This window comes from Equus asinus, chromosome 3 (genome assembly GCF_041296235.1).
Source record: "Equus asinus isolate D_3611 breed Donkey chromosome 3, EquAss-T2T_v2, whole genome shotgun sequence".
NCBI lineage: Eukaryota > Metazoa > Chordata > Mammalia > Perissodactyla > Equidae > Equus > Equus asinus.
In genome coordinates, this window is record NC_091792.1 from 69,035,765 (window position 1) to 69,046,562 (window position 10,798).

General features: G+C 52.7%; 1 protein-coding gene across 2 annotated transcripts; it reads left to right on the forward strand.

The window, feature by feature from the left end:
• The first annotated feature begins 627 nt into the window (after window positions 1-627).
• On the forward strand, window positions 628-5,300 carry EGR3 (early growth response 3). 2 transcript variants are annotated; one of them, XM_014867176.3, is made up of 3 exons: window positions 1,163-1,284; window positions 1,702-1,754; window positions 2,556-5,300. In XM_014867176.3, the coding sequence occupies exons 2-3, from the start codon at window positions 1,715-1,717 to the stop codon at window positions 3,563-3,565; spliced, it is 1,050 nt and encodes a 349-aa protein (XP_014722662.1). In that variant the 5' UTR covers window positions 1,163-1,284; window positions 1,702-1,714; the 3' UTR covers window positions 3,566-5,300. The 2 variants fall into 2 exon arrangements, with proteins under 2 accessions (XP_014722663.2, XP_014722662.1); XM_014867177.3 differs by lacking the exon at window positions 1,702-1,754 and having other exon boundaries at window positions 628-1,284.
• Window positions 5,301-10,798: the final 5,498 nt, after the last annotated feature.

Below are 10,798 nucleotides of genomic sequence, written 5' to 3' on the forward strand. Positions count from 1 at the left end.
GGGTCGCACAAAAGTTCTCGAGATACCCCGGATCAAGGATCCCTGACACGCTGGAATCGTCCTCAAAGGGACGCGCTCCCTTTCAGTCTCAGGCAGGGTCCTGGGCTCAAGAAGAGCGGCGGGAGCAGGGTCGGAGCTCACACCTTCCGGGTTCCCCAGAAGTTCCCAGGCTGCAAAGAGACTTCGCCGGGTGTTTTCAATTCTCTTTCTTCCTGCTGGGGGTGTTGGAAGCACTTGCTAACAATCTCCCCCCGGTCCCCCCTCCCCCGCCCGCCAAGCTCGCTCTCTCAGCGCAGACCCCGAATGAACACACTGGAGATTATTGCTTTTTTAACCCCCGGCTCTGCGCTTTCCGCTTTGCGTTCAGTTGCATCCCTCTTTCCTCTCGAAATTTCCTTCTTTCTTCTCTTCTCTTTCTCTCTTTCTCTCTTTTTTTTAAGATCCGCGAGCAGTGCGGGCGCCGCACGTTGGCTGCGGCCCGCTTCCTGCTTTCTAATGTTCCATTGTGAGGAGCTTCCATTGTGACGTCGCGCCCCTTCGGCTGGGCTTTGTCTGTCCATATATGGGCAGCTACGTCACGGAGCTTTCCCGGGGCTCAGATAAATAGGCTGGTGGAGTTCCCTGGCTGGGAGCTTTTGGGCAGCAGTGAGCTTGCTAGGAAGCGGCGGGGCTGGTGGTGGTGGTAGCAGCGGCAGCAGCAGCGACAGAGGCGGCGGCGGCGGCAGTGGCGGCGGTGGCGGTGGCGGATCGGGGGGCGGGAGGGCTGCGGGCGCGCGTCTGTTTGTGAGATCAGTACTGAGGCCGCGATCCCCCCCAGCCCAGCCCCCACTCCCCCCCCCCCCCGCACACGCCCCCCCACCACCACGACCCAGCCTCACACGGCACCGGCTGAGGCACCCAGGAGGATTACCCACCTTTGCCCTCTCTCCCACCCACCCCCCAAAAAGAGAAGATTCCCTCCCCTGGCCCACCCCTTCCCCTCTTCCCTCCCCCCTCCCCCCGAACTTTCCCTCTCGCATGCTTTTCCCCTGCACCACGGATCGCCTCTCGGATGCCGCTTGCCTGGAAGCTGCGTTAGGAGCGAGCGGCGGAGGTGGCGGCGGTGGCGGCGGCGGCAGCTCGGGAGTGCTATGACCGGCAAACTCGCCGAGAAGCTGCCGGTGACCATGAGCAGTTTGCTAAACCAACTGCCTGACAATCTGTACCCCGAGGAGATCCCCAGCGCGCTCAACCTCTTCTCTGGCAGCAGCGAATCGGTAGCCCATTACAATCAGATGGCTACAGGTAAGGGCGGCGGGGAGGCAGCGAGGCAGGGGAGAAGGAAAGGGAGAGAGGAAGAGGAGGAGGGAACGAGCTAGCGATGGATCGATGGATCGATGGATGGATGGATGGATGGATGGATGGATGAAGAGAGATGGGGGGGCGCGCTGGGAATTTTCTGGGGGGCGAGCTGCTTTTCCCACCCACTCCTCCCGCCCTCCCCGATCGGGAAGGCTTGGTTGGCGACGCCACGGTAGAGGCTTCGGTTCTCCCGGGTGGGGGCAGCCGCCGACCAGAGGGAGGTAGGTGCGAGCGGCTCTAGGGTTCTCCACTTAGGGGGCGCGATCGCCGGGCTGCGCGCAAGGCGTGGTGTTGTCGCCCCCTTTCCCGGGAGGAGCCCAGCGTCCCTTTCACCCGCGCTCTCCCCCCTTACTCCCTCAGCCTCCCACCCGGGATGGAGCCATGTGCGGCGTGGAGTCCCCGCGGTGGGAGAGGTACTGCGACGCTGCCTTTCCTTGGCGTTCAGCAAAGCCATGGGGGTGTGGGGGTGGCGGGGAGAGGGAGAGGGTCCACCCGTGCGGGGGCTGCCACAGGGGAGGGGGGCGATCCCGGGGCCGAGGAATAGCCACTCCCGCTGTGGAGACACGGGCTGATTTTCCGCCACCCTCCACCCTCGCTAGCTGAGGCTGGGCTTTTCCCCTCCAGCAAGAGCCGAAAGCTCCTTCAGGCCCAGAGGAGGCTGGGGCCCGGGGAGGTGGCAGGAGAGCTCCCTTTTCGGGCAGCACCCCTCTACGCGCCGAGGACAAAGCGTCGGAGCGCTTCGGGTCACCTACCCGGGCGCAGTGCGCATCGGGGCAGGAAAGGTGCGGCGTCCCGGGGAGGACAGGGCTAGGGGGAAGAGGCCGAGTTATGTGCGCTCGAGAGCGAGAGCCCGGCACTCTCCGGGTCTGAAACTACCTGTAGCTGCAGCTACCTGCCCGCCCCACCTTGGGAACAACAACAATGCTTCTCGCGCGCGCGCGCGTGTGTGTGTGGTACGTGAGTGTGTGCGCGGCGTGTGCGGTGTGTGTTCAGCAGCCGCTCCACACCCCGATCCGTAGTATTTTGCTGTATCCAGGTTGCGCCCGAGAGCGCGGCACCGCCCGCTTTGCGCCGGGCGCAGCCTTCCTCTTTCCCCCATGCGCTGCGCACTCCACCCGGCCGCACCCTCCACACCTGGGCGAGGACCTGGGCGTCCGGCCGGGGAGCCGGCTCGGCTTCACTCACCCCTCCCGTCTTTCCCCTGCTCTCCGCAGAGAATGTGATGGACATCGGTCTGACCAACGAGAAGCCCAACCCGGAACTCTCTTATTCGGGCTCCTTCCAGCCAGCCCCCGGCAACAAGACCGTGACCTACTTGGGAAAGTTCGCCTTCGACTCCCCTTCCAACTGGTGCCAGGACAACATCATTAGCCTCATGAGCGCCGGTATCTTGGGGGTGCCCCCGGCCTCAGGGGCACTCAGCACTCAGACCTCTACGGCTAGCATGGTGCAGCCGCCACAGGGCGATGTGGAGGCCATGTATCCGGCGCTGCCCCCCTATTCTAACTGCAGTGATCTCTACTCGGAGCCTGTGTCCTTCCACGACCCGCAGGGCAACCCCGGGCTCGCCTATTCCCCCCAGGATTACCAATCGGCCAAGCCGGCCTTGGACAGCAATCTCTTCCCCATGATTCCTGACTACAACCTATATCATCACCCCAACGACATGGGCTCCATTCCGGAGCACAAACCCTTCCAGGGCATGGACCCCATCCGGGTCAACCCGCCTCCTATTACCCCCCTGGAGACCATCAAGGCATTCAAAGACAAGCAGATCCACCCTGGCTTCGGAAGCCTACCCCAGCCGCCGCTCACGCTCAAGCCCATCCGGCCCCGCAAGTACCCCAACCGACCCAGCAAGACCCCGCTCCACGAGCGGCCCCACGCGTGCCCGGCGGAGGGCTGCGACCGCCGTTTCAGCCGCTCAGACGAGCTGACCCGGCACCTGCGCATCCACACGGGCCACAAGCCCTTCCAGTGTCGGATCTGCATGCGGAGCTTCAGCCGCAGCGACCACCTTACCACTCACATCCGCACTCATACGGGCGAGAAGCCCTTTGCCTGCGAGTTCTGCGGGCGCAAGTTTGCGCGCAGCGACGAGCGCAAGCGCCACGCCAAGATCCATCTCAAGCAAAAGGAGAAGAAGGCGGAGAAGGGGGGTGCGCCCTCTGCGTCCTCGGCGCCCCCTGTGTCCTTGGCCCCTGTGGTCACCACCTGCGCCTGAGGCTCGCGCCCCAACACTTTTCCCCTCCAGTGTCTCTCTGCTGCTCGCTTGAAGGCAGCGGGAAAGCTAGCCACGGAGGCGCAGGGGCCGCGCCCTGGCCTCTCCATGGACGTGAGGTCCCTTGTTCCCCTTCGACGTCCCCCGTTTCCACCCTTTCACACCGGCCAACAGTCGGGGGCCCGGGCAGGAGGCGCCTTCCCCTGGCTGCCCCACCTTAGCCAAGGCGTGGGAGCGGAAAGGTGGCGTCTAGCCCGCTTTGTTCAGTTCGGATCGCCTTGATCCAGGGGCCGCCGGGCCGCGCCAAGGACCTGCGGGGGACTGAAGGCGGGGCGTGCCCAAACCTCGCCAGACCCAAGCACCTCACGGTTCCCCCCACGTCTCCCTCGGTTCCCCTTCGAAGACCCGAGAGGGGGAGGGGGTAAGGAGCGCACCAAAGCGCAGAGCTTGTTGCCCGCCGCACGCACGCGCGTCTGCGTGCGGGGATGCGCGCGAGTGTGCGTGCTCGCGTGAGTGTATGTGTGTGTGCGTGTGTGTGCGCGCGCGCGCGTGTGTGGGAGACTCTTGAGCTGAACTGGTCTGTGTCCACCCCAAACTCTTCCCCACATCGGGTCCCCAGACCCCTGGGGGAATGTCCCAGACTGGGGGCCTGCACGTAGCCGGACGAGACGGTCTTCCATCTGCTCAGAAATAATATTTCTTACAGAAATGCCTCGGATGCCACCGCCGCGGTGCTGCTACCGCCGCTAGGGTTTAGCCCCTCAGAACCCCTCCTTTTCTGAGCGCTTCCCTCTTAGGCTTCAGGGCAGTTTGATCTGCGGGGAGAAGGAGCAGCCTTCACTGAACCTGCCTTTTAAAACATGTATTTCCTCAGCCCCACTTTTTAAATCTATGTTCCTGAGTTTGCCCTCCGTCCTTCTCCCTGTCTTCTCCCTTCTGCTCTCTAAGCCCTCTCCCATCTCTCTCGAAGTCTTTTTTCAGGAAGGCAGGCCTCAACCACCTACTGCATTTCACCATCGTTTTGTCTTTTCCTCACTCACATACCCATTTCTCCTTCCGCCATTGACGGGAAAGCAGGCTCTTTTTTTGCCCTTTGTCATCACCAACACAACAGCTGGAATTTAAATCTATGTCTATGGGGTGTGTGTGTATGTATATATAAACACACATATATGCGTATATATACACACAATATGTATTCCTAGCAAAATAAACTCTCAAAGGTACTTGGCTATCCTGTGCAGTGCACCGGAGTTAGGGGAATTTGTAGGCATATACAGCTTTAAGTGATTTATTTTTTACGAAAAGTTTAACAGATGAGATTATATCTACATATGTGTGTATGCACATATACATATGCATGTGTGTACGTATGTATACATTTACACACGTACACACACTGTCCAAATTTTCCTCAAAGATATGGAGAATTTTGCATTGCTTCGTGGTGATGAATGAGGCATGCCCCAGTCTCAGCTTCTCCCCGCCCTACCTCACCTCTTCTCAGGCACCCCCTCTTCCCCAGCCCTCTCCACACAGGGGTGACTCTTTTGAGGTGGAAGAGTAGGGAAGGCTGCTCTGACACAGCTTCCAGCACAGTCTTGACTGAATGTACTGTTCCCTATTAGCGGTATTTCTCCTGTGGTCAGTTAGCTGCCCAGAGAGAAGGAACAAAGGTCTGGAGTTTACAGAATGTCTGTTTTTAAAGTCACTTTATGCTTTTCCCACTTTTTTTTTTTAAGAAAAAAAAGCACCATTTTTTGTTTTTTTTGGTGGTGGATAAATAATACTAAAAGGAGTCTAGTGAAAGGGAAAAAAATCAAAGAGCAGGGGATTGTGGATTTCCAGGTACTTGGACTTTTTGTAGAAGGAGACAGAAGAGGGTGCAGTTTGCCAAGAGGGCCCATATTTTTTCAGCTGAAGGGTAAAATCTTTCTTTGCAGAGACAGTATTTTGCTGAATACTTTTTATAATGTGATGATTATTAAAAAATTTTGGTCACTTCGAAGCTGGAAGGAGGAGTCAGAATCTTCAATATTTTTTCCTCGCTCCTTCTGGGCTATGCATGTCACTGCATGATAACTCTGAGTTTTCCTTTGTTTTAATAAAACTGTTCTCAGACATTTAAGGTAAAATAAGAGAAAAATAACTTTGTTGCCAAAAGGTTGTGCTATCCAGATTTTTTATATGTCTGCATGTTTTAAAAAACAACAAAAGAAAATGCACTCTAACTTATGTGAACTGAGAGAAAAAAACAGGTTTTAAACAGGAAAACCTATGGGGAATGATATTTTTTGAAAGACTTTTGTATAAAGTTGAGTACTTAGAAAAAGACAAACCAGATGTAATATATTTTGTGGATGTTTTTATTTCTTGGATTTATAGTACCTTATACTAAGGTTAAAAATATGCTTGATATTGTGAAAAGGTGAAATTCTTCACCAACATTTCATTTGCTCCTTTGTCACATTGTTATGCCAATATAAAATAGTTAATGAAAACAGCATTTTTAAAAAACGAAATATTGAAATGGTGTAATGTTGTACCATTTGCACTGTGAGCAAATGCTAATACAGTAAATATATTGTGTTTGCTGACAATCAGCCGGCCTATAAATCTCCTTATTTTATTTCTTGTTTTCATAGCATAAAGTTTTGGTTTGGCCTGTTTTTTGCCTTGTTTTGTTTTTGACTGGTGTTTGGTTCAATAGGTTCCTCTGCCTGGTTTTGCCGTTCTTGCTCTGAAAACTCTCAACATGGAAACGTGGAGTTTGGTCTTACTGGAAGTTGATTAGAATTTTGTGCGGGTTCCAGTGTTTGAAATCCAGTGTTGAGTGTTCACTGTGGTTCTAAGAGAATGGGATTCTCCTCCCCGCTCTGGGAGCCTCAAACTGCCAGAGAGATCAGGTGAACAGATTGGATAAGCTAATGAGAGCCAGGGCTAGTGACTGAAACCTGGACCCCTTCTCTCCGGTTTCCAATGGATGTCTGAAGGTAGAAGGGAGGAGATCCAGTGTATGAACTGCTTCTCTGATGGCCAAGGGAAGCACCAGAGCAGGACCCTTGAGGGGCTCCTCAGCCATACTGCGGAGTGCTCTTGCTAAAGCTTTTAAAGCCTGAAAAACAGGTACAGACTTAAGAGGGTTCTGCAGGGTTGGCAAGAAACCAGAGAAATTGTTGATCTTTTGTTGTCAGATAATTGGGAAATTCAGGTTTAAAAGTTCTACAACTTCAATCCCACTTGGACAGGATTCTCCAGGCCTTACTATTTGTGGCTGCCTTTCGAGAAAGGTGTTCCTGGCTGAAAAACAGCTCTTATGAACTACCCAGGGATCCAAAGCTTTTAAAAGAAAGAACATTTGGGATTTGGAGAACATACAAGGAATGTTTTATATAGCATTAACCCCTCGCATCTTATGACTTCTATCTCCCACAAAAGCAGTGCTTCCCCTACCCTATGAGCTTTCTTCTCCAGAACCTTCCCCTTCCTTAACTGAGTTTATTTGGCCGCCATAGAGCGTTCTCCATTTCTCTTGAGGAGCTATGTACCCTCCGCTTCCTTCCAGTGTCCACATCTCCATCCTGCTCCCCTCACCTTATTCCCTATAGTCTTCAGAATCCTTTATCCCTGTGAGGCTTGTTCTAGAGCAATCTTTGGACAAGTCAGTCCTCTCTCTCTCCTTTTCTTCCTGCCTGATCTCTAAAAAACTTGAGCTTCTCTGCCATGCATTTTACATATTATCTGCCTCAGCAAAGTTTAAGGACTTGGTGTATGTAAATGTAGCATCACATTGTGACTGTGGGGGACAGTGTCTCAGCACCTGAGGTGCCAACCGGGTCAACTATCCAGTGACAGAAATGTAGTATAGCACGTCTACTCAGAAACCACTCTTGCTGCCCCAATGTATGCCCATCACACTGAAAAATATGGGTGGTATTTCTGGTTAGCTACAATTACCAAGAAATGGAGGCCAGACCTGGGTGGAGGAGGTGGGCTGTGGCCTTAGAAAAGAATGTTTTTGAAGTGAGAGATCAATAAAGAGAATGCAGTATGGAATCTTAATTTTTCTCACCAACACAATTCTAGGTCACTGGCTGCCATCTTGAATTCCCTTCTCTCACCTCATGAAACTTTAAAAATTCCAATCTGCAACTTCATGTACAGCCACAAGGAGGTATCCTTCTTTTTTAACAAAGGGAATCCAAGATGGTCAAAAAGTCCTAATGATTGAGTATATAATTCATCTCTTTGCTAAACTAGGTGCTTCCTCTCAGATTTCTATGTGTTTTTCAAATGAGTATTATCAGAGAAGATAGCGTCACTGGGTGTCTTCATAGTTAGCATCCAGCCCCACCTGCACCTTCTCCAACCAAACCAGGCCTTCAGAGTCACACTTTCGTCAACAGTGTACTATGCTGCATGATTAATAAACTCACTTCCCATTGGTGCATATTACTCAATCCAATCTGGTTCAACCACTGGGTTACTTGGCAATATGGCAGCCCGCCTGGCTGGCACCAGTCTTGTGTGGTGTAATCTCTGATTCACACTTTGCAGCTAGATAAGGCTGTCCCAGATAGCATCACACCAGCTACTCAACCTGCCTGAGTTTTGTAAATATGGGGAGAGGAGACACAACCCGAAAACTTAGGGATGAAGTGAGGACAAGGTAGAGAAGACGCCTGGATGGGTCTATCATGAGAAGGAATCAACGGAGGCTATGCAAAGAAGAGGCTGGAAGCACAGTCAGGCATCAAATGTGGAAGAGGTAGAGGCATAGGCCCTTCCAAGCAACCCTTAAGGTGTTCAGGGGACAAATGAAAGGATGCATTGTATACACACACACATAAACACACGCTCCTCAGAAGTGGCATACTGAGGGTGACGACTCTGCAAAATTGTACTCAGTGAACTTGGGTTGGGTACAAATGAGGAGATACTTTGTGAGAACTGGGGGCAAGGAGTGGTATGTTTTTATACAGTGGTGGTGGTGGTGGTGAGTGGGTAAGTGTCTGTGTATTATTCACAAGTGTATAAAAAGAAATAGCAAGGTGTATTCTGCTGAATGAATCGCCAGTCTCCACTGATCCCCTTTTGCCAGTCCAGAATTTGACTGCCATAGATGAGGGGGTTGTGAGCTGCCTTTTCCTGGCCTTAATTGGCTCCCCTAGTGTCCTGGAATAATAAGCCTGGGGAAAGTAGGAGGCCTCTGTGTGTCCCAAAGACTAGAAATCATAGTGGCAAAATCTTAACAACTAGGGGGTAAAGACTTTCTAAAAGGTGCCATGGGTTTTTTTTTTAAAAATAGGCTGTAATCCTGAATCTATCCCAAGTAGTTCTTTTCAGAAAACCCATTCTTTGTGCAGAGAGGAATGAGGTCTCCAGAGGAAGAGGAAAGATCTGAGTGAATCTCAGAGCCCCTTGGTCACACCAATCCCTGGGACAGCCCTGAGGACACAATCACTCCCCCAGCAGTCATCTACAGAAGCCGAGAACATGTCTGGCCTCGTCAGCTTCTCCCAGCATCCCAGCTCTTGAAACATCACCAGTCAAAAGAGTGGTGAAGGTTCCCACCTACTCCATCTCTAATATTTTCAATGATTCGTTATTTTCACAGCCCTCTGCAAGAACAGATGTGGGCCAGAATTAGGGGCCAAAGTCTCGGACATGTCTATACCCAGGCAGGAAGGGACCAAGCCCTGACTCTCCTGTCTGGGATCCCTGGTTCCCCATCCTCATCATGGCTGCTTCATCTGGGATCTGAAATTGGGGCAGTCCCTGCCACTGCCCCTGCTGGCCACCAGGGGCAGAGTGCTCCTGTGTCCACTGACCCTGGCATGGAAATACCATTTCTTCCCTTCTGGCAAACACACAGATGGCTAGAAGAAAGATTTCTGAGCCATCTGACTAAGGAGCTAATGCAAACAGAATGTGGCCACAAAGCTGCATAAGAAGAATGAGAGAATACAAGGTTCTAGATGGTGCTGGCTGCTCAACAAAAACGTTCTAACTTCTAGGTTGTGTGGGAATTGGACCGCCATATGGTTTCTTTAATGTCGCCTGACCTGCTTCTTGGCCTTGTCTCCAGGGGGCACCCAGCACATTCTCTCAGGGCCAGGACATGGGGCTTCCCTGGTTTACTGAGATCCTGCTCTACTCTTAAGGTCCCTGGATGAAGGACAAAGAAGGAACTCTCTAGGCCTCAGAATGCCTTTCCTGGACCTCAGGCATCCTACCCTGCTCCCACAATCACCCCACTCCTGGGGCCCTCCGGTCCTAACATTGCTTCAATGTAATGCTCTGGGCCCTGCTTATTTTGCATGAAGCATAATCACGAGTCCTTTGGGCTGCCTCTCCCCATGAGGACTGCCTAGGGCCTGCAACCATCTGTATCTGGGGCCTTCATAGTGGCATCGTAACCCAATCTGAAACAGGCTACTCTTTTCTGACCCAGCCAAGAGCAGACTTGAGTTCCCTTTTTGGTTACCACTGGCTCCCTAGTTGTAGTCTCAGGAAGGCCTCCACCTCTCAGCTCCCTGGAGGCAAAGAGATGTCTGAGCCCCCCTGAGGCTGGGGACACCCCAGCCCTCCAGAGGGGGAGTTACCCTTGTCTGTGAACCTATATTCACTGGGGTGGCACACCCCAGGGGGCACCCACCCACCCAGAATGCATCAGGTTCCTGTCTCCACCAAAGGGAGAGAGCTTAGTGACCAGAACAGAGCTGGCCTCCAGGCACATTGGCTTCTCAACAACCGGCTTCCAGAGCTCTGGCACTTTCTACTCCTTAGCATTTTGCCCCTCCAGGTTGTCTAGGTGCCTAAAGGTCTTCCATTCCTCCTGTTCCCTTCTCCTCATTGCTTAGGAAGTTCAGGTCATTGGAGCAGGAAGGCAGAAAACTTCCAGTGCCTGTGCAACCCCAGGGTACCAAGGAAAGCCTTCTTGGGGCACTTGTTACTTACACGGGTCTTTATCCAAAAAATTGAGGAGCGGTTTGATAACCCAGCAGCTATTCCAGCTCTTCCTTTGGGGCCCTTAACTTGCTTTGGAATCATTACCTCCATGTTAGATCTGAATTTCAACTATGCCACTTCCTTACACTGTGAATGTCAAGTTTCTTAGTCTCTCTGAACCTCAGTTTCCTCCTGTTTTATTCTTGCTGTTGTGGGGTTCGAATGCGGTAATGTATATGGTGCCTGGTTCACTGTGGGTGCTCCATTCGTGTGACTTATCTTCCC